Here is a 24,165-nt window from a genome sequence, read left to right as displayed (position 1 = left end):
CCCCTCATTACCCAACCAACACCCTGCTCTGAACCCTCCCTTCTCCTCCATCCACTCCCTGGTTCAGCCCCCACTTTCCCTCTTCTCCATCTCCAGCTTTTGCAACCCCCGCTTCCCAACCGAATCCATCATCCTCTCCTCCTCTCGGGCTCGCATCCAAAGCGGCGGTGCCTCGATGGAGGTCAGCCTGGTCTCTTTCTGCCGTGAGAGACAGGAAGGCAAGGTGAACCGCTCTCAACGGCTGTCATTGGGCTGTACAACGGGTGAGCATGAAGGAGAGAGAGAGAGAGAGGGAGTGAGTAGGACAGTGTGATAGAGGGAGAGCGAGGGCAGGAGGGTAGAAGCAGAGCGAGAGGGAGAGAGAGAGAGAGAGAAACTGGTCCGCCGCTCACAGCTCACATCGCTGGCTGGCTGGCTGGCTCGCTCACTGTTGACGAATGAGCTGTCTACCCACGGGGCTGGGAAACGGCAGCTTGTGACAAGCTGGGGAGAGAGGAACATGAATGTAATGCGTACCTTGCCTCGCTTGCTTTCAGATACCGGCCAGAAGAAGACTCCAGAGAAGAAGGATGGGAGGCGCATGTCGTTCCAGAGACCTAAAGGGACCATTGAATATTCTGTGAGTAACGCACAAGCAACTCTGCTCTTTCTGTGTTAATGTCGTTGCATGTTTTTGACTGCTCCGCTGCTGCTGCTTCTGTGTGTGTTTGCTGCTGCTGGTGGTTTCTGTAGCTCTGACTAGCTTCAGTAAATATTCTAGCTGTAGCTGTTGTGTTTGTGTGTTGTGAAAGCACCATGTCAGACCATGCTCTGTAGCTCATTAGTGAGGGGGAGAAGCATTTTGTGGATTTTGCTAGTGTAACACGTGTACCTCATTCTCAAAGTGTTTACATAAAGAGTACTGTGTGTGTGTGTGTGTGTGTGTGTGTGTGTGTGTGTGTGTATACAGACGTGCAGGGTGGCTGATCGGAAGCTTATGGAAACAATATATCCTCTGTTAAAGAGTCCCTGTGCAGCAGCACAACGCTCAGCTCCATTTTGCATGTTGATGTATAGAGAATTGTAGCAGCTCTGCACGTTTCCTCCTGCTAAATCAGACCAGGACAGACAGGCAGGAGGGCTGGCAGGATGTCTATTTGTTTTTCCATTCGTTGTCTCTGCCACGTATCGGGGAGCATTCCACCACAGAGCTTGCTCGCGAATGACCTTCCAACTGCGTTGTCATTTCTATTGATTTAGCTGTTGTGTAGAAGGGGAGGGGGATGAGGAGATTGAGTGAGTGAGAGAGAGCGAGAGAGAGCGAGAGAGAGAGAGAGAGAGGTCTGGTTCCCCGGTGTGAGCTGAAAATGGAGCCTGTCTCTGCTATGCCTGGTTGTGTTCTTCAAATGACCCTCAAATCCAGCTGCAGTCAGACTGCTTTTCCTTGCCGCTCTCTCTCCGTGGCAACAGTGAGGAGTGGGATTGCTGTGGCTCAATCTGCCTGTCTGCTATAAGAGAGAAAGGGAGGAAGGAGAGAGAGCGAGCAGGGTTTGTGGTCTATTGCTGACATTCCACTCTCCTCTCCCAAACCCCAGCTCCAGGCTCTTCAATAGCTTTCTGTGCGTTTGCCTCCCTTTCCCCAACACCTCAGCAACAGAGACACCTCCTCCACATCCACTGCCCTCCCCCAACCTGTCAGTCATCCAACACCTGCTGATTGACAAGGCCCTTGTTTACTACACTGGGGCTTGAACAAACTTAACAGCTACAACAGGATATTTGTCAGAGCCAAAGCACTGTGTCATGGCCCTGATATGACCCGATAAAGGCCACAACAACTCAGCAAGATGGACAGAAATGCCGGTGGTTAAGAAAAAGAGGGCGAATTTAGTGTTTAAAGATTCACATCTCAATCACACAGCGCACCAATCCTGTTGTTGTCAGCCATCACTCTCTCGTCCGCCTTATTACCCCCCCACTGGTTGGCTGCAAGTGTGATGGATGGATCGAGCACTGCCAATGATTGTGTCCTGTAGCCTGACATGCTGCAGTGACGAGGCCGCCGAGAGTGTTTAAGATGATACGTCCAAGCTTCTCCTGCTACGTGAGAGACACATGGTCGCCACTGTCCCGGTGATTGAGAAGTGGCTTTATCTTAAACTCATCTCCCGCGCCGGGGGATGGCCGGCGTTGTTTCCTTATTTCGCTCTACAGCAGATACGGTTTTAATCTATTGCCCGGCGTGCACAGGAAAAAAGAGGGTTTCCTCTTACGCTGTCTTATCAATATAATCGCCCTCCTTCCCCTTCCTCCCTTCTCTCACCCCTCCACCTCACACACAGGCTTCTTTCTCTGTCCCCTTTTTTTTCGTATTGAGAAATAACCTGAGCAGCTGCAAGCCATCTGCCTAGACACTGATAACGCCGGTCCATTCAGTCTGGCTATTGGCTGACCTGCATCCAATTAAAAAAGTGTTTGAAGTCTGTAGGAACAACAGAGATAGATGAGGAGACAGGGAGACGAAGACAGAGAGAGGCAAAGAGCAGCACAGAGGTGAGACGCGCAGGGGGGGCGGGGGGGCTCTCTTTTCCCACTGCCTGGCTGAGAGGGCAGCCACTCAAAGTCAAACAAAATGAGGAACTGTGAGAGCACAGGCCACACGTATTTATCTCGACATGCACCGACATTAGCTCACCGTGGACATAGACGCCCCAGTTGGGATGCTATTTTGGATTTTCCCTGAACTCCGGGGATCCACAGGGTGTCTTGACAAGCACACAGCTGCAGATAGGTTCAAAGAAAAGTTCTGGTTTACCTTAACTTAGGTGTTTGTTTTGTAGCTTTAAAGGCTGATGCGAAATGCATACATATTCAAAAAAAGGTGATTCCAGGCAGACATTAAAAAAGGGAAAGCCTCGGACTCAGACATTCAGTTTCAAAGCTGTACCTATCATTTGTCTTGGTTATGAAAACATTGCCGCCTCAGAGGTAGGTGTAATTGATCTTGTAACATGGTGGCATCATTAAAAGGAAGTCAGAAACAAGAGCAGTCAGATAAGCAGATGCATTGTAAACAAGTTATAGTTGAGGAACATTATTTTGTGATGAAACCATAAGCCAAATAATAGGCCGAACCCATCAGTACACTGGAAGACTGAACACATTTCTGGAAATTATAACAGGTTGAGCCAGAAAGTTCAGTCAGTTTAGCAAACTTTGAGCTTTTGTTGTTGTTGTTATTGTTTTTGATTTATGTAATAATAATAATAACAATAATAATAATAATAATAATAATAATAATAATAATAATAATAATAATAACTTTATCTGTAAAGCACCTGTCTATTCAAAGTGTTTCACAAAGTGCATAAAAAATGAAGCAAAAAGAAAATACAGTTACAATAAATAAACCAGTGTTAAGACCTAAGATAAAAGTGTGCACTGGGGCAAAACAGAAAAATGGAAATAAAACAAAATTAACATATCACAAGGTTTGCTATAAAAATATGTTTCAAGCCGTGATTTTAAAACAGGCAGTGTGTTAGCAAGCCTAATCTCCACAGGCAGAGAACTCCAGAGCATTGGGGTCCTGATGGCAAAAGCCCAGTCACCTTTAGTCACTAGTCTTGACCTCGGGACGACTAGTGAAGGATCTCGGATCACGACAGGGAACATAAGGAGTCAGAAGTTTAGTTATAAAGCTTGTGCCTAAACTATGTTGAGCCCTGAAAGTTATTAAAAAAAAATTTAAATAAATTTTAAAATTAACAGGCAACCAATAAAGGGAGGCGAGGTTAGGATGATATCTGACCTATGACTTTTGTTTCCCTTTGTTCCATTCTGTGTCCCCTCTATAAATTTGGCAGTTCTTGTGGGTCCATGAATGCAGTGCAGGCAGAGCTCTTCACGACTTCTTTTCCCCCTAGAAGCAGTTTGTGGAGTTTGAGTCGCTGAGTGGATAATTGGTCAGCCAGTTCAATCAGAGCTAATCAGATCAGAAAAATGAATAAGAGGAGCAGCTGCTGGAGAGGCGAGTGACAGCAAACTTTTAGACTCACTGCAATGAATAGTTAAGTTTCACTTTGTCTGTGCCTGCCGTTCTTCTGCTTTGTCTGTAACCAGAGTACACTCTGTGCTCCAAGAGTATGATGCAAGGAATAACTGAACTCTTATTATTATTTATGTGTAAAATTGTGTGTCTACAATCTCAACAGAGGTACAGTATAAGCTTCAAATTGTATGTAGCTGCAGCTATGCCTGTCTCATCCACCTTCATTTTCCTTTCCAAATTTATTAGGATAACCCTAAGACCTGTCTGATCAGTGCATCATAGTGACGCAGGGATTCAAAGACACTGATCATGTAATGACAAAGTCTTCTCTTCTTTTACTGTCACCTCTGAACTGTTGCTATCAAATAAAGGCATTTGTGCATATAGAGCTGGGCAATATATTGAAATCATCATATGAGACTAAATATCATCTTAGATTTTGGATCATGGTAAAATTGTAAGTTTTGTCTTTTCCTGGTTTTAAAGGCTGTACTACATGACAATGATGTATTTTTCTAAACTTACCAGACTGTTCTGGCTCTTCTATTATTTGCCCTTACCTGCTTAGTCATTGTATCCACATTACTGATGATCAGTTAACAAAAGTCTCATTATGTAATTTTTTTCTCCAATGTCAACTCTACAGGATTGTAGATATCAAGGTATTAAAATATTGTTATAATAGATTTTCTCCATATGGTCCAGCCCTATTAAGGCCCCAAAATATTACAGTCTGTTTTTTTTTTTAAACATAGCATATAGGCAGAACTTTAAAGAAAACCCCTATGCTGGGATTAACTGGAATTCTTCCTTAATGTTGAGCCATGTTTATGTTTTTGGCCTGACCCTCCCTACCCACACTCTGTTTCAGTCTGCTGCAGTACTCTCAGCAGAACGGGCACAGCAAACCTCTCATTACATTTTGTATAGTGACACTAGAGCGCAGTTTAAGGGGAAGGCTGTCTGGATTCCAGTTTGTAGGCTGGGAAAGAAAGAAGGAGGTTGTCAGCATTCAGGATTTTTTCACTCTAGCCAAAAATATGATCAGTCAGATAGTATTATTAACTGTATGTGTTCTCAGCGATTGTAGTTAAACAATCCGTTTGCTTGAAAATGCATATTCACCTGTCGCACATGTAGGGTGGGCAATCAGCTATCATGGATGACGATGAAATTTGTACGGACATTCATGGTGCCCAGGGGATAAACCCTAAGGACTCTAGTGATCCTCTGACTTTTCCTGTAGAGCCACCAGCAAGTTAAAGTCATCACACGTCTGTTAAATATCTAATGGGTAGATCTGTACAAATGTTCATGGTTCCCAGAAGATTTACATTAAAAAATGTTTGTTGTCTCACGTGACATGTCTCAGTGAAAGCTGAAATTATTAAATTTTCAAACCATAATTATAGTAATCAAAATTATCGCAGTTATCAGTATTATCATGGTGTTGTTAAAATGTTCTAAAGTGTGTGAAAAATACTGATACACATGAAGATAATTTCACCAAATTTTATATTTAAAACCATGACTTAAACCATATCATCACCATGCATCAACATTACTGATGGCCAGCTTTTTGAAATGCTTGCTTGAGTGTCTGTGTCACTGTAGATGAGGACACAACATCATTAGCATCACTGGGTTTGCCTGTTTCACACCCACTCTGTAAACAAGGGAATAGCAAAAAAAACATGTTGCATGCTGCACCTGAGTCTGTCAAACTGTTGCTAACTTGGGTGAATGCTGCTGACAGTATTTTCCATGATTTTTTCAAAACGCTGTAATCAAGCACTGTTTACATGATAATAAACATTTGAAACAGTAATACAAACCTTTTGGAATTTTACTTAAAATTGATTAGGTGTCATGTCCATCAGAGCTTGAAATTTGGTACACAGATTATTACCAACTTAGAATGAATTGTAATAAGTTTAGTAAAGCCCTGATATCTCATGTAGTCCCATCATTGGGTCAACATTTTTAATTTGTTCAATACTTTAATGCATGACCAAAACACTTGTAAAACCAGTGACATTCCCATCAGCCTCAGCTTCATTTTTTCAAAGTGATAGTTATCAAATGAAGGTGTCAAACACACCTACTAAACATCAGCATGTTAGCAATGTTATTATGAGCATGTTAGCATGCTAGCAATAGCAACACCGCTGTGCCAAGTTTACAATGTTGCATAAATGTAAATTCAATCACATTTAAAAAATATATTTAGGTAACACATCTGCACAGTTAATTTACAGTTTAACATGTTTTATCAGTTGTGGAGGGGATCTCTCACTAGTCACCAGTCTGCAGGTTAAAAGGATTTTTGCTGTGTTTAAAGGAAGCTCTGTGGGCATTAGAGGACTTGCGGACATTAGATGAGTCATACCCCGAGCGCAAGGTGTGTGTGTGTGTGTGTATGTATGTATGTATGTGTGTATGTGTGCGTGTGCGCACACAGAGAAACACACACATCGGCGGCAATTTTAACTCTGCACCCTCCTGACAATCAGTCACTCTGATTGCATTATTCACCGCTGGGTAGGAGAGGAGATCCCACTGTTTCAGCTCTTTCACAGCTCCCTGTCTGAGAGTAGGAGAGCAAGTCAAAGGATGATGGAGAAGTGATAGGATCGGAGGGGTGTGTGGATGGTGACGTTAAAAGGGATGGAGGAGGGGATAAAGGGGCATGCATGTAGAGAAGATGGAGACTGATGGAAGGGTAGCTAAATGGGTAGAGGAGCAGATTAATACAAGGCCCAGATGTCAGCATCTCTCTCTGTTACCTTACTTCAACTATTGCTCATGTTCCACCTACATGTTGGAGCCTGTGATTGTTGTTTAATGTTAAACCAAAGAGAAAACAGACAGAGATAGAACAATGTTTGCTATCTTTTCATTCTTTGGGACTGTATTGCGAGCCACAGTCAATATTTTAACACATTGTGTTAAAGGGATAGCTCACACCAAAATCAAAAATACATTTTCTCTCTTACCTGTAGTGCTATTTATCAATCTAGATTGTTTTGGTGTGAGTGGGTTGCTGAGTGTTGGAGATATCACCCATAGAGATGTCTGCCTCCCCTTGAATGTAATAGAACCAGATGGCACTCAGCTTGTGGTGATGAAACTGCCAAAGGAAAAAAAATCATTTCAAAACTCAACAGGAATGTCTCTTTCCAGAAATCATGACCCCGGTTACTCAGGATAATCCACAGACCTTGTTGTGAACAGTTTTATGTAGGAATTATTTTCTTTCTACTGAACTACACTGCATCGAAGGAAGAGTGCATCTGCGCATGGACACAAGACTTGACAGCGCGAGTTGTAAACATTAATGGCGCTCTCCTCAGCTGTAATGTTGGCTAGCTCAGTGGTGCCTGGTGAGCTAGCAGTAGATGTATACTTCCTTTTGTGCAGTGATTTGGTTTGCGGTTATAGCTTGGTTGAAAGAAAATTGTTCCTACATTGAACTGTTCACAACAAGGTCTGTGGATTATCTTGACTTACTGGGTCATGATCTCTGGAAAAGACACTGCTCTTGAGGTTTTTTTTGGCATTTTGATCACCACAAGCCGAGTGTCATCTAATTCCATTATATTAGAGAGGCCGACATTTCCATGGCAGATGCTGTATCTGCAACACTCCAAACTCACACCAAAACAAACTAGATTGATAAATAGAACTACAGTTTAGAACAAAACTATATATTTTTGATTTTGGGGTAAACTGTCTCTTGAACAATTGAAGCCACTTCTCTTATCAAATATATAATCTTAGTGAGGATTTGAGTCAGAGCATACCCTTGTGACAGTGACCCTTTTAAAACATAAAATGTCCCTCCCTGCACCCAGTAGTCCCCATAAAACAGGGGGCCTGATCAGAGCTGTCAGGCTTCTTATATTAAGATTTATTAACATTTATTTTGTTGGTCAGCCAAGCTTCAAAATGACTTGGCTGTTATCTGGTAAACACGCATCACAGAGCCAGTCTCCACTCTGCCAAAGATCTTTTTTTAGGGAGTGAATTGCCACTCTGTATCATTTTGATATTTTAAAGAATTATTGAGGATTGCATGTTTTTGAAGTTCAAAAAGACCAACAGAATGATAAGTGTGCCGGTCAATAAGCCATCTTGGTTTAGACTGTGCATGCCATTTTCTAGCCCTGTACGTGGTAGCAGATATCAGTTGAGCACTGGCAGCTAATGCAAGTGGGTACTAAACTATAGTCAGAATACTTCAGCAATATTTGGAGTTCATCACAGTAATATCTTGATCACTTTAGAGTGATCAAGGGCCCTGTAAAGCCCTCTGAGGCAAACCGTGTTTTGTGAAAACGGGCTTTATAAAAAAATTGACTTGACTTGATCAAATCAGTGCGTTGGATGTGAGGAGCAGTTGTTTGTGAGTGAATGCAAACTTTTAGACCCCGCAGAATGAATGGTTAAGTTTCACTCTCAGTGCATCTGACATTCTGCTGCTCTGTCTCTGTTCAGAGTACGCTCTACTTTACGACAGTGTGGTGCTTAAATAACGGTATAACAATGTATATCAAGTTGCCCCCCTGATGAACCGTCCAGCTTCAAAAGTAGAAAGTGTATTTGTGTCAGCAGATGTTTTATTCATGGTGAGCCACCACAAATAAATGAATGCGTGGGAAACCCTGGATGAATAAGTATTTTAAGGAGTGTCAGCCAGAGAGCACATAAGTGAAGAATGTGTATAATCTAAATATAATAGCTCCTTGTGCCAGACTTACTAAAGAAAAAGAAGGCTATTTAACCACCCTTTTTACTGTCTAGTGAAAGCATGTTTTAATAAAGGTGCAAGCATGAAAATTATTTTAAAATCTACCTGGTTTGCACCTGCCTCAGTAAATCAACAGCTGAGGTCGTATCCAACATACATGCATATAAAAATTATGAAAGAAAGTATATTTAAAAAATGACTGCACCTATAAGAATATATTGTTCATGGATATGTGTCACTGTGGACACTCTGTACGCCAATTTGGTAGACATTTACCACTCCTACAGTGGATGTGTTTTTGCTTTGCTGGTTCTTGCGTGTCATTAGTCTCTGTATAAGTGTTGATAAATTAGTGGACATGCTGTCAAAGCCTGAAGCAGGATCTCAGTGCCTGGCACAAGCAGGGATCCATCAGAGCTTGAAAGTGAGACAGCAAACTTGCTGTGTGTCCCCTTAAAAAGGGCAGAATGATATGACTTTCTCCCCAGTTACTTATAGAGGGTCTAAATTTAGGTCTGCAAATGATCAGCAAGGGTGTACTTGCACACGATACACATGCCATTAGGGTAGTAACGACAAAGTCGCCATGGCAACTGTCATGCTAAAGCTGGGCTTCATCCTTCATTATAAAATGAGGAGCGATAGCTGCTCTGATGTGGCATTATGAGTGATTAAATTGTACACTGTTGAGTTTTATTTCCAGTTTGATGACGATACAAATGATTCATTGTGTCAATTATGGTTACTCGTTTACTGATCTCCATTTTTCTCAGCTTTTTTTTTTCTTTTTGAGTCATTATTTCATTTTTCATTGAGAAATGAGGTGGTCTCAGTGCAGAAAACGGGTCTTAGGTAAAACTGTGGGTCAGCCAACAGCTGCGAATGGTTACTTTAAACACATTTCTGCTTATTTATCAGACCAAGAAGCTCTGAATCTTCGTTCCTTGGTTGGCCTTTTGCATTAGCACTCATAGATTTGCTCTCATGTTCCATACTTACCAAGATGCCACTGGACTCTTTAATGGAGCTATTAGTCTTTAGCTGTCCAGCTGACTGCCCTCGTTGAATCTGGGCGTCTTCTCCTGTTCAACAAGGTGACCATTAGCTAGATGTCAGTCACTCTCAAGATGGCTGTCTCAGCCTTCCTCTACCCTTCTTCTCAGAAGGACAGATGTCACCCGAACAGGAAGAAACTTAATTATTCATCCCCAGTTGGAGATGAATAATTGACATTATTGATCCTGAGGATAAGAAGATATGGTGTACCTGTCATTCGCAGCTATGATCCTGATTGTGATTACTCTCTTTCTCTTTCCCTCCCTCCTTCGTTCTTCCATCAATGTGTCAATAACAGGTCTTTATCAGTGGGTCACATTTGCATGTCCCCTGTCCTCTGATACTTAATAGAGTTAGAGATAGCTCCTCTTACAGAACGATCAATGGCTTCAGCTCTTAGGTTTGGTGAAGTCACATGAATCAGAATTTTAGAGGTGCCTTGGTGGTTCTGTGACGTACAAGCCTATTTGTGCTGTAAACAACACTTGCCTTGGAGATTAAGTGATTAATTAAGCTTATAAAGCTAACTTGAATCATACTATTATTACACCAAGTTCAGAGCCAAGATCCGCCCACTACCTGGCTTTGCCAATGTTTACTTCATTGAACAGCAGATATTTTTACCCATATTGATTGGCTGAGCTCCTGATACAAGACCAACCAGAGCAGCTATTTGATGCAAGAGCCAGCAGCTGTCGTTAGGCTATAAGCTTGGAAATATGTAGTTTGGGAGCAAATAGCAGTGATTTCGTCAACATAAGCCAAAAATCTGGCCTTATGTTGCAGAATGCTGAAGGAAAATGTGTATAAAAACAGTGTTGTAGCAGCTGTTGTCCCGTGGACCTGAATGTCCTATAGGTCGGCTTTGTGCTGCGCAACAGAGGAGCTGTAAAGCTAAAAATAAATAGTTCATGGATGAGACGGGAGCAAATAGCACCTAGGGAGAATTGATGCTCTGTGCTGAAGCTGCCTGGATGAAAGGCTCTGACACTGTAGGAGCCCTGCTGATTATTAAATCCTTATCCCTGTTTTCCCTTAAAACAGGGTCTTAAATTTTCAATCATAAAATGTATTCTATGGACCAAAGACTTCACAATAACACATATGCTGACCAGGGTATTGTGAAGACTTTTTTGGCCCAGACACACCAAACTGACATCAAAGAATTAGCTAATGTCACGTTGACTGTGTCTCGACCAAAAAAGTTGTACATGAACATACCGCAAAGACTACAGCCCAACTAGTGTATACATTCTGCGCCTGTGTGAGAGAAAATAACTCTCCATACCCACAGATAGCAGTCGTCTGACATTGCCGTTAAAAAAGGGAAACCAGAAAATTGACAGGACATATTTTAAGATGCTAGTTAGGCAGTTAGCACATTAACAGCACAACTCAATGCTTATTGGCACCTCACCAGAGGCCCTGTGGTATGATATCACCATGATTTAAGTCACAATACGATATTATTGCAATTTTAAAGGTGTTGCAATATGCAAAGTATTGCCATTTTTTTTCTACTGCAAATTATGTCCCCAAAGGAAAAATTCAAGTTTCCAGTCTGTTGATCTATCTTTATTTTTATTGCAACAAAATGTACCTAATGGACTGAAAAAGCAATTGATTTTATTATCCTAGTGGGCTACCTAAAGTTTAATTTTGTATTTATAATGTTAGCTTCTATCTATGTATGGATATGATATTGTCAAGCAAAAATATTGCAATAGTATGCTGTAGCGTTCTTCTTTTCCACCCTTACAAGTTATATTTATTGTACACTAGCGCACAATAGCGCAAACAATTATAAATGGTGTCTGCTGAAGAGCTTAATGGCTTTAAAAAAAAGTCTTAAATAAACAATTTTCTTTCGATCTCACCCTAACTAGCACCAATTTTGTGGGACACGCTTAAAAAAATAAACCAAACCAGGGCGACTGACACTTGATAATCGTCATTGACCGATGGCTCACAGTTGGTCTGGTGTGTCAGGGCCCTTAGGATGGAATGATTGATGGTCAGTTATGGTACACAGCAGTAATAGATTTAATGTTTAGAAGATATTTTGAAGTTCGTGTTCTGCTTTTATAGTGGTGTTGTAAACACCTGCTGAATGTGTGTCTTTGTAGAGTCACTTTGCCGCTCTGGGTCTGATCTCTGTGACTTTGAGGACAGGATATTTATCAAGCCGACACGCTGCTGTTGCCTGAACAAACAGTACGACTCCCTTTACAGAGCTGATGAGGTGACAATTCATGAAGGACTTTGATGCTGTCAGAAGAGTGGTTGTTAATGACACATTTATGAGGAAATGTTTGAGATGGGACACGTCGCTGTCACAACATCCATACTTAAGTCTTCTTTGTGCGTTCTTCTACTTACTGTGGTGAAAGGCACCAAGGTATTTCCTTTTTTTTGTCCCCACTGCACTGCTTTGTCTTTTGACTTCTTTACTTGATCAGCTCAGTGAGTTTGATGACATGCAAAATGTTACCCTGGTTTTGACTCTTATCTTGGTTTTGATCTTATTTTGGATATGACATTTACACCTGAGACATTTGAGAACCTTGATTTTTTTAGCCTTTTATTTACTTGATTCTAATGTAATCAGAATTTTAAACATTTGCAGCAGTGTAGTGTCTTTAAAGGCCCAGCATCTCAGCTCCTCTGTGTTATCTTATATATACTGAGATACCTCAGCAGCTTGGATAAACCCAGTTTTGTTTTGCTAGATTTGCTTTTCAACAAGATCTGCTGCAGCAGAAGATTAAAACAACAGTGCAGTCAGTTCTTTGCATTACTCATTAGACTATTGACTTTTAGTTCAGCTTTTTGAATATCACTACTTTGTTTATATCCAAATGTTTGTTAACTACTGTGTAACCATTTTAGAGTCACATCTGTGCAAATGTTGTATGAGTTTTACAAGCTTATCCTGCTTAGCTGAGAGCTTATCCAGGTTTCAGAACCAGTATATGACGTTTCCACATGCAACACATACTGTGACTGGGATGCTGGAGAAACCTGATCATAACTGGAATACTTGCATGATTGTAAACAGTGTGTAGTTATATTCAAAGAACTGTAGTAAATTTGTTGTTGATGGTAACCATGGTATGTTGAGGAATTGGTTAAGTTGATAACTGCAGTGTACAGTGTAATTTGGACAAGTGCTGCCTAAAAACAGGTAGCTAACTATAAACTAGCATGTACTGTGTACAGTTGGCCAGAATATTTTTGATTGGTTATGCATGTCGGTTTGCTGCAGTGCACCCCACCAGGTCTGGTAGGAGCTAGCTAGCAATGCCACTCAGCAATTGCTCTGCAGTTACCGCTAGTAATGTTATCCAGACCCAAATGCATTGCTGTGGATATTGTGCCCACCCTCTGGTCTCCCACCAGGTCACCAGGGTGGCCGGAAACCCTCTTCAGCACTGTAAGCTCCGTTAGCATCATTAGCAATGTCAGAATGGTCAGTAGTGCTAACATAGTTAACAATGCTAAAGGGAATTTTTTGGCTTGAAAGGAAGCCGCTTACTTATCAGGGCAACCTGGTAAGACCAGAGGGTGGCCACCATGTTTCCACAGCAACACTGTCCTGCTACCAGCACTGCTTTAAAAGAGGGAATCGTGAATGACCGGCGCCCCTAGCTAGCTCTCACCTGACCCCAGTGGTTTTGTGCAGTGCAGAGCGACCAAAGCTATCTTACCAGTGTTAACAGGACGGTTGGCAGTGGAAATTATATTTTCGCATGTTAACGTAGCTAGCTGGCTGTCTGTCCCCACAGCCGACAGAAAATAAAATTAAAGGCAAAACATTAACATCATGAAACATTTCAGTTTCACCACCTCTAAATGGATAGTACTTTAAAATGTGTTGCTAAAGCCCACTGAGTCAGTGGAGCGCTAGAGTAAATTGAAAAGCCTCTCACATCATTTTGCATTTTTTTCTTAATCATTAACCAGTTAGTTACTGATTCATGGGTGCTGGTCTATGGAAAGCAAAATAAACCAAAACTGACATCCCTGAAATAAACCCACATACCTTTATGCGATAATTAAAACATCAGGTCTATGCAAACTGGCCCTCCTAAATACTCTGGCATTATAGCTGCAAAACTCTTTCCTGAGTGTGGTTGTTTCATTGAAAATACTGTACATCCTGATGATATTCACATATCCAAAATGAGAGTTTGGCAGCTGATGAGTTGGCTGTGTGTACTATGTCTTATAGTTGCTCCCTGTTTCATACATGGACAAGAATGATCTGTATTTGTTTTTGACGTATTATGTTAATCCACAAACCTGACAGCTACAAGCTTTGTGCGTGTCTTCACTGCCCTGGTTGCTGTGCAACCTCCATTTAACTTAATCTCAACTTTGATCGAATTATTGAATTAAATCTGGCCTGATGAACAAGCAGTGAAGATATAAGGGTATCAAATAACATTTTGAAATATGAAGGATGCCTTCTGATTTGATTTGTTTCTAGAAACTGATCAAATTAACATTTAATCTAGCGGGACAATTTGATCATCTCAACAAACTGCTGTTATTGTGTTTGTCCACTCTGACCCTTCAAGGAGATCTGTCTGTGAACAGGGCCAAACTAGCCATGTGGCTTAACAGGCAGCCTGTATGTGAATCATTGTGTCATGTTTTACTGGTCACCTGCTACACTAGCACTGTGGAAAAGTAGAATTTATTTTGTTTTTTATCTTTGTAGTATGATTGTCAGTGGTGGTGTTTGAAAGGTTTGTTCCTCGCTTCACTTTAATCTGTTGACATCCATCAGCGAGCATCTAGAAGCCCAGAACAGTCAATCTTCAGCCGTCATCATCCCCAATGTAGCTCTGCTCACCGTGAAGCCTCTGCCAGTTAGAGTCCCATCTCAGTCAGCCCACCCAGTCCACATTGCCGAATGCATCCCTGCTCTGCCTTGTTCATTGTTTTCCAAACAAAATTGCTCACATTGCTGAGTCATGGAGACTGTATCCCAGCAGCGTGACTGACCTCAGATCTGATTAGCGTATTCCCCCAGTGGGTAGGGCATCCAAACTCAGTGTAGCCCACTATCTGGGTTTTGGTTTAGCACTCTCTCAGCTCCGATTTGTCCAACCCTGTTCAGTCTCCATCGCCCAGATAGAAAGGACAGGGAGAGATGTGAGAAATAACCCGTGATGACAAGAGAGTTAATCAATAACAATGACTCAACAATTATTTTGTTGTTGAGATTTCTGGATTTCAAACTTGCAGACAGTTTCAAAACCAAAAGTACTATTATATTGGACTTTCAACCTACATTTGTTTGATTGCTCAGAAGTCAAAGATGTTGCCACAAGCAAGTGATCAGCATCACAAGACATTTCAGCTCCAAAAGTTAAAGAGCTGTTTTCTTGACCCAGAACAAGTGATCTGTGTAGGGCTGCAAAATTAATCCAAATATTATCGAAATCGCAAAATGGAAAAGTTTAACATACAAATTGCAGGAGCTGCAATTTTTGATTAAGGTGAAATGTGTTAAATTAAAACTAAAGCATTTGTTGTAACAGAGATATTTCGGTCTACAAATTGTACTTTGTACCAAAGGTTGCATTCTTCTTTGGCACACACCCCAGCAAAAATCACATCATCATTTTTATATTTTATTCAGTGAAAATGACCATTCTCACTGAAATTGCAACTCATATCGCAATATTATGTCAAAATAATTGCAGTGTGATTTTACTTTTTCATATCATGCAGCCCATAACTTGCCTGCAGCAGTTTTAATTGTATGGAAAAAAACATTTTGAATTTTTTTGATTTGATGAAAATGAAAAGTTGGACTGAGTGTTAAAGTTTTGGCTAGTTTTTTTTCCCTAAAACTCTTTCATTTACAAAAATCTGCAAATATTTCCTCTCATCCATCGCTCTGATTAGCTGTGACGTATCATCAGATCAATTAATCACCCCATAAGAGATATTCATCAACAAAAAAACTCAAGCATTTACGGGCCTGCAAAAAACATTGGATATTAAAGCGACCCCTTTGGATGCCTGTAGTGGGCGTGCTTTGGCCAAAGTTTCATTATGGATGGGTGTTCGAATGAATCCATTAATTAGATTTTTAATTTAAATAACTGTGATCATTAATAATCTAGAATGACTCTGGATCCAAATACAACACACAGCCAACATCAACATCTCAGAGCTGTCTGCAGTTTTGTTTTGTTTTTTTTACTAGTTTGTGTTCCTGCTTCTTGCTGGGAACGCACCAATGTCTCATACTTGATCAGCAGTGTTTTTCCACTTAATCCTGTCTCAGTCACGACATGGCTTCTTTTCACTGCTACCCAGTCCACAGCTACATTGTCCCTGTCCCCAACCTTGCTCCCTGTCTCCGAAGCCCATCACACACTCTGAATATTTGTGCTCATGAGTGCTTGATTTGCTTGCCTCTCTCAAACATAGATTTGGGGGATGATGCCATATGGCTCTGTTGTTCTTGCTAAATCGAGTACACTCTGTATATTTCAAATATTTGAAATATGAATTCCTTAGAGCTCTGTTTCAAACCAAATTTTACCCCATGCACGCTTCCTCTCACTGAGTTTGTTAAGGATTGTGTCTCATGAATGCTGCCTTACACTCGTGTTATGCAGTAAAAGATGCAATAGCTTCTATTTTGTAACTTAACAATGACTTTTAGTTGCTACCTGGAGAATAGTCTGAATAGTCTGAATTTGGAGCTCAGTTTAGTGCATGTGAGCATTAATATAAACTGTGAAACTGGCCGCTAATTGCTTCAGAGTTTCTTTATGTGCTGCTTCTTCCCCTCAATGTGTGCTGCTGGCATGACCATGGTCCTGATCATGTCATGTGTGACCACCTCACTCACACACACTCACACACACTCGCGCGCACACACACACACACACACACACACACACACACACACACACACACACACACACACTCACACACACACACACACGCAGACACACAAACACACACACACACAATGGTTCTGTGTTAGTAATGTTCCAACTTGTCTGTCTTGGTTCCCCTTTCTGAACTACCTGTCTGTGTCTGAGCTGTGTGTCTCTGTCTGTTTGTTGGTGCAAGAATATCCTCCTGGAAACAATCCGTCATGTCAAGAATTTGAAGAAGCTGTCATTCCTCTGTGGTTGTTTTTCTGAATCTGTTTGCACACATATGTACACAGGGAAGCTGCATAAATGCTGTGAACCATCTAGGCAGTCCCATGACTGTTACATTAAAACCCACAGTGCCATTATCCTGTCCTAATTATACACGGCTCAGAGTCAGCCCTGCCTGTCTGGTTCTTGGGGGTTCTCTCCCCTGAGCTCACTTTTTTATTCACTCATACCACATTTCTCACATAGGCAGGAACTTTCTGACATGGTTGTCAGCCATATTTGGAAGGTAGAAACTCCCACTGGGCATGTTAGATGCTTAACTAGTTCAGACGCGTGGAGCATGTCTCTGTTGTATGGATTCTAACTGGTGGAGACAAGCAAATGCACCTGCGTGAAACTGCAGGGTGCAGCAGCTGAGCACAGGATGTCGCCACAACAGAAGCCTGTGTGATCTGTCAAACATGAAGCACTACCTCTTCATGCATCCATATTACGCACCTTGTGTGCTTGATATGGATCAGGATGATATTATCAAGCCAAATTAAGTGTAGAGCTGCTGTAGTAAGTCCTAGGGCTAGTATGGTTAAGAAAGAATCTAAGACTTATCGTACAAAATTGCCCTTCTGTTTATTTGCATGTTTGTTTACATAAAAATGTCTCCATTTTAGCCAACAGGATGTCAGAATAAACAGCAGTGTTCCTACCATATAAAGACTTGGATGCATTGTCTAAGCATTTTCTCTCAGCACCTAAATTGAATGAACAAAAAAACCAATATATTGTAGTTATTGTGACAAGCCTCAAGCAGACTTATTTGTCCTTATAACATTCTTTAGCTGCTAAGCTTGAATACTTGGACAAGCAAGATTTATACTTTGTATTTTTGGAAATGGTTGGACAGGATAAAAGCTAAAAGCAATCAAGAGCAGGACAGAGTTGCTAACATTAGTCAACATTCTGATAGAGTATCATCCAGGATCAGCTTCCATACAGGGAATTAACACAATGGATGTGCTTGTCATAACCAGGGCTTGTTTTGATATTATACTGTAGTATTAAATGCTCTTTGGCCTTGGAATGGTTGCTTGTTTACTACTATACGTAGTAACATAGTTCATGCAGCTTACACTAGAACAGACCAACACACGTTTAAATCAATTTCTTACACATATTCCTAGGCCTGGGCTGTGTCAAGCATTTGGGAACTGTTAAAAATATAGACTCTACTCTTTCTTTTAAACTGATATGGAGATGCTGTATGGAGACAATGTATTGTAGTGCACAGCACGCACCACCAGAGGACAGTCTATACTCATGGAAAAGGCAGCTGAGCTGAGAAAGATGGTGACTGCAAGTGGTGGAGGTAACTTTACAGGTATAGTGAAAAGGAAGAAAGCCTCTGCCCCTGTTTGGGTGTGCTGACACTTTAAACACTGTCTTTAAATGAGTTCCTACAACTACAAAAAGCAGTTTATTAGCCACATTATTTTATTCAACACAGCATCTTCATTCAGCCCAGTGAGTGTGTTGGTATCTGCTGTGGCAACCAGTGTTATCTCATCCTCCACCTTCCCATCTATTCATTATTCTATGGACCATAATTATTTAAATCCAGCAAGACTTGTTCTAGTAGGGTAATTTCCTATTAGAAAAACAACATTGTAGGCTATACAGTGTCATACATGCAGCAATGTCTTCTATTAGTAGCTCAGCTTTTACATTCTTTGTTTGTAGGTTTTTTCTACACAAATACTGTGAATATATTGTATACCCCAATGAAATGTCAGGAAGGTATTAAAAATATGTACCACCCTGGCCTATCATTCTCTCAAGCTTTTAGTTTTGGAATGGTTGAAACCTAAAGCTTGACAGACCTGCTGTTCCCAGGTACATTTACTAATGATCGACCAATTATTTTCAGGTAAAGGCTTTGGTAAACAGTCAATATTAATTATCTGGTGCTTTATAGACTAATGATCAATCAAGTAATTGATAAAGAGAGAGATTAATCAGTGATGAAACTAATCAATTCAGTTAGCCCTGTGCACGAAGAAGAGTCCTTCTCATTTGGAATTGAAAAACAGAAAAAAGGGAAGATGTAGCTACATGAGTGGTTCACAAGATAACACAAGACTACTGCTGACATTCATGTCAGTTCATATTTCTGCCAGCAACATTGCCTCCTGTGGGAATCTATTCCTGGTCAACAGCTGACAGCTTTAATCTGCATAACATCCCAAAATCTAACATGCAATAAAATCAAACATTTAAGAAATAATTGCGTAGCTCTGTTTTTCAGCTTCTCTCGCTCTCCATCTCTCTTTATCTATGTCACCTCTTCTAGTCTTCCCTGTGCAGCTTTAAGGAAATGCCCTGAAACAGAAAAAGCAGTGTGATTTCATGTCCTCTCTCTTGTTTTGTGGTCCAGGTGGAATCGCGGGACACGTTGAACAGCATTGCGCTCAAGTTTGACACCACACCCAACGAACTGGTTCAGCTGAACAAGCTGTTCTCCAGAGCTGTGGTGCCTGGCCAGGTGTGAACCGCCGTGCACGCCTTCACTGATATATTCAGCTGCATCACTTCATCACTGTCCTCCAGCAACCTCATATCGGCACTTCCTCACAGAGCGCTCCATCTAGCAGTAGCTGCTTTTGACAGTTCATAATACATACTCTGTGGTTTGTCTTGATCTCACAATCACTAAACATTTCTACAGTGCATTTGGGAATCTAGGTTTGGTCATAGAAGTTTTTTTAGGAACATCACATGCTGCATGTCTGCATATCCTCCCACTCTCCCAGAGGAACTTTCTGACTCACTGTTCACATCCCTACTATCTGTGTCCCCACTCAATTGCCTGCTAATTACAGTGCCATTTGTCCCATTAGGATGTAATTCATTGCAAAGGACCTATTTTGTTTCTAAAAAGGTATAATAATAAGAGTGATACTTAAATTCTCCCAGAGATACTTTAGTTCCGACAACATGACACAAACTACCCATCTTTAGCCCGTTAAACACGTTGCCAGCTTTCCTCTCTCTTGATATAAAGACATGTTTGTCTTTTTTAAGCAGTTCCGACTGAATTTTTCACCGGGGGGGGGGGGTGACAAACATTCAAAACGATATTTTGTTTCTGTATTTCTTGGCATCAAAATGAAATCCAGACGAATGGGGACGAACCACATACGCCTGTTGGCATCATCCCCTTTCTCAGCTCTCGGTACACAATGCCAAGTTGATCTGAGTCCAAACAGTGTGGTGTGGAGAGCACTTACTGAACCATCAGCTCTGCTCTCTTTCCACGGCTCAAGCTTACGCCACAACATAAACAGCTCATTTATTGAACACTAAAGCTCTACTTAGATTAGTCTCTTATCTTCTCATACAGGCCAAACATGTACTATCTCAAGATTCAATATCAAATTTTAAGGGGAACTACATCCATTTTCAAAATTCATGTTATTCCTATGGCCCAAGACACTCTCAAAATATATAACGTTAACAACTCTTTCCCAAATCTAAATGCTAGAGTGCTGCAAATTTGTGATGTCATCATGGATAAAGTCTGAAGCTGCTCTGCTGACAATGAATTGGGAAAGATGTTCAAGATGACACTAAAAGAGCCAGCCTGCTACGGCTGTTTCGCTCTGTCTCCAGTCTTTATGCTAAGCTAAGCTAACTGTCTCCTGGCTGTAGCATAATTTGAAATGAACAGCTACAACCATGGCACTGATCTTATCATTAAACTGACATCAAGAGAGATAATGAGTACATTTCCCAAAAGGTGAAACTATTCCTTTAACAACAAACCTCTTCCTCTTCAGTGTCACTTGGATTATTATTATAAAACTCAAATCAGCATCACTGTGGATAGCAATAGACAATAATTATATGTTAATTGCAGTTCACAGATGCACACATGTCTATCAATACAGATACACAACTGATACAATTAGATGATTAGTCAATTAGTCAGTTGATACAAAATTAGCCTGCAACTATTTTGGTCGTTGATTTATTGTTTAAGTCATTTTTAAAGCAAAGATTCCAAAAGTCACTGATTCCAGCTTTTTAATTAAAGAGATAAAATATAAAAGCTAAAATAAATTACTAAATGATTTGCATTTTTTTTTACATAAAAATCATTAAAAATAGCAAAAGTGCAGATAAGTGCAACTAAATGTATAACTAAATATGTGCTGATTTTCTTTGCTTCTGTTTTGTCAAACCAAACACCTTTGGCAAATTTTTAGGGAATTTTTCACTATTTTCTGACATTTTATGGACCAAATGATTGACTAATTGAGAAACATATTAATAAATAATAAATATGATTGGTAGTCTAATACATTGATAAATTAAACATGAATGTCATTTTATGTGTTCTAACTACATAAAAACCATCATTTCCCATCACTGCTAATTCTGACACATTGACTTACCATCATAACCATCACTTTCCCTTTCTCTGTTTATCCCTGTCAGTAACATGAGGCTGTTCATTTGATGTCATGTCATTTGCCTTGTCAGTGTTGAGGTTGGACTGTGTGTGTACTGTGTGCATATGTGTGAGAGATTCTTTTTTATCTCTCCTGATGCGTGCAAATGTGATGTACAATGCATGTTTGCACAAAGGCAGCGCCTGTGTAAATACAGACATGGATTGTGTTTGCAGGTTCTGTACGTTCCTGATCCTGAGTACGTCTCCAGTGTCGGAAGCTCTCCTTCCCTCAGTCCCATCAGCCCCCTGTCTCCCACCTCCTCAGAAGCTGATTTAGAGAAGGTGACGGTATGTTGTCCACACCTCTGATGCACAATCTCACACACTGTATATAACAGTGCTACAATACCTAGCATCTTATTTTTAGGAACTGGCAGCAGACATGAGATAATGCAACCAAAACTGTTAGACCCACAGGCGCCTCATTACCATATACAGTGGTTCACATACTGTTTATTGCACACATACAACCACACACACAACAAAACCAACAGGAATAGTCTGTGCCTCCTTGTCACCACCATATACTGTACACGCTGTCACACACAACATAAATTGACTTATCCTTCAACCACGGCTGTCACAGTTTAAACCTCGGCTCATTGTCAGCTTAAAGGTGAACATCCAGGATGATGTGTCATCCTGTCGAGGCCAGAAAAGACAAGAAGTGCCAATCATTTCCAAGGGTAGGTCACACAATGAAACCTGCCTTGTTTTTTCCAAGGACAGAGCAGGAAGTGATGTGTGCGTGTGTACTGTGTTTCAAGTATGGTCTACATCAAGGACATATGTGCTGCTTCTTAACAATGGCTGCTCTTCACTTCAAGTGACACTGTAAAATGATTTGTTCCATTGTGTTAGTCAAGAGAATATGTATGTTCTCATCTCATTGTGCTTTTAAAACTGTAAAAACATTGTTTAAATCTGCAGACAATGGAGGTCTAATGTAGTTTAGTTTAGACCCAAAGAGAAGGACATGATACAGTAAAGTTCAAGAGTGATTTTCTCTATGGTACAGTAAGATACGGTACGATACAATATACTTTGTTATCACCGTAGGGAAATTAGTCATGGACTCAGACGCTACGCCCATTAATGCTTTCATATCTGCAATAAAACAAACTACATATGAACAAAACAGCACAGCTGTACCAACAGCACAGCTGTACCAAATCATATTGATAAATTGCACATGCAAAATATTGCATATAATTTGCACATAACACACATAACACGTACCCAGTTGTAAAACATCATGAAACTATTGTATTGTAATCCCTGCAGTGTTAAGCAGCATTGTTCCTTTAGCAACATTGTACTCACTGCAAAGGCAGCAAGGATGCACGAGTCTAGATGACAAGGTGTTACCATACAACCAACAAACCAATACAACAAATGTCTCAATTTTCCACAATAAAATGACAAAAAATAGATATAAAGATGTCATATGAATTATAACTGGGATGATTATATGATGATCTTACACTTTCAAGTTTTCCATAAACCATAATTTGATCTTCTTTTCAACCTGGCTACAGTTGGTAACTTTTATGAAAATAATAACTCATATGTCTGAAACTGTCACTGCATCAACGCAACAGCATGTGAGACAGATAATCTGTGCTCTTTCTCCTCATACTGCTTCTAATGGCATATGCTCAAATCTACCGCAGTTGTTGACAAACAGACAATCAGAGCCGAGGAGTCTATAACGCAGCTGTCAGTTGTGTCAGTCACTGCTCTTGAATTACAGTCAAACTGTAAAACTAGGCAGGGCTGATCACATATGTATCAAGATTCTGTTACTGCATTGCCTATTTCTCACGTCAAATGCTTTCAGAAACATATCTGAGTGCACTATTTAGCTGTAAAATGATAAAGTTTGCTCTAGCTGGTGGTCGGTGCTTCGTTTTTGCTTCGTTTAAACAGTATGTTAACGTATCTTTCTGAAAACATTTTAGGCGAGAAATATGAACTGCAGTAACAGAATCAGCGCTGCCTAGATTGACAGTTTGTCCTCAGTTCAAGAGCAATGACTGATGTTATTGAAAGCTGCGTAACAGACTCCTCGGCTCTGATTAGTTGTTTTTGTTCACGTGCTACAATGCCATTAGATGCGTTTTAAAGGCAGAGAAACATCACAGCTTCATAAGATGTTATAAAAAGTTGTTTTTCTTTTCTTTTGTTTTACCAACTACAGCTTTAATAGTTGCTATTGGTTTGAAACCTCAACTCAACTTAAGGTTGACTGACTTGATCAGAGGCAGATTTGTGGTTTGTCTGTCCTGGTGATCTCAGATTGAGTAGTCAAAGCAGCTCAAAATAATGCAATTAGCCAACAGTTTTAAAATCATGTTTATTAGCATTTCTAGCCAAAAACCATGTCTCCAAAGGTCTAATAATGCCACACTTAACTCAGATGACTGTCTAACAGACATCCTGAATGACTAAAAGAGGGTGCAGTAACAATCAGGCCATCTAGATCAATACTCTTCAAACTTCACAAAAAAGTGCACTGCTTTAACATAGCTTATGATTTATTAACTGTAAAAAGGCTTACTCTTCATGGAGTTGTAGAACAATGAATAACTGTTAATGTAATTAGGCACTCATGACGCTAACCAATACAAAAATTCTCTCTCATGTCACACAAAAGAAAACACGTCAAGCCCCCAGGAACAGT

General features: G+C 40.6%; 1 protein-coding gene across 9 annotated transcripts in view; it reads left to right on the top strand.

The window, feature by feature from the left end:
* Positions 1 to 24,165, top strand: part of oxr1a (oxidation resistance 1a) — a 208,832-nt gene that overhangs the window by 140,260 nt on the left and 44,407 nt on the right. For 5 of the 9 annotated variants that reach the window (XM_042489229.2, XM_088083901.1, XM_088083899.1 and 2 more), the window contains 3 exons: positions 537 to 619; positions 19,404 to 19,511; positions 21,657 to 21,770. In XM_042489229.2, the coding sequence (XP_042345163.1) occupies positions 537 to 619; positions 19,404 to 19,511; positions 21,657 to 21,770 (305 nt within the window). Of the gene's footprint in view, positions 1 to 160; positions 264 to 536; positions 620 to 19,403; positions 19,512 to 21,656; positions 21,771 to 24,165 lie in introns of those variants that run through there. The other 4 variants (XM_088083902.1, XM_088083903.1, XM_088083905.1 and 1 more) reach the window with 3 other exon arrangements.

Source organism: Plectropomus leopardus, chromosome 11 (assembly GCF_026936395.1).
Source record: "Plectropomus leopardus strain MGB_pleo_1.0 chromosome 11, ASM2693639v1, whole genome shotgun sequence".
Taxonomy (NCBI): Eukaryota; Metazoa; Chordata; class Actinopteri; order Perciformes; family Serranidae; genus Plectropomus; species Plectropomus leopardus.
This window is presented reverse-complemented; position numbering and strand designations above follow the sequence as displayed.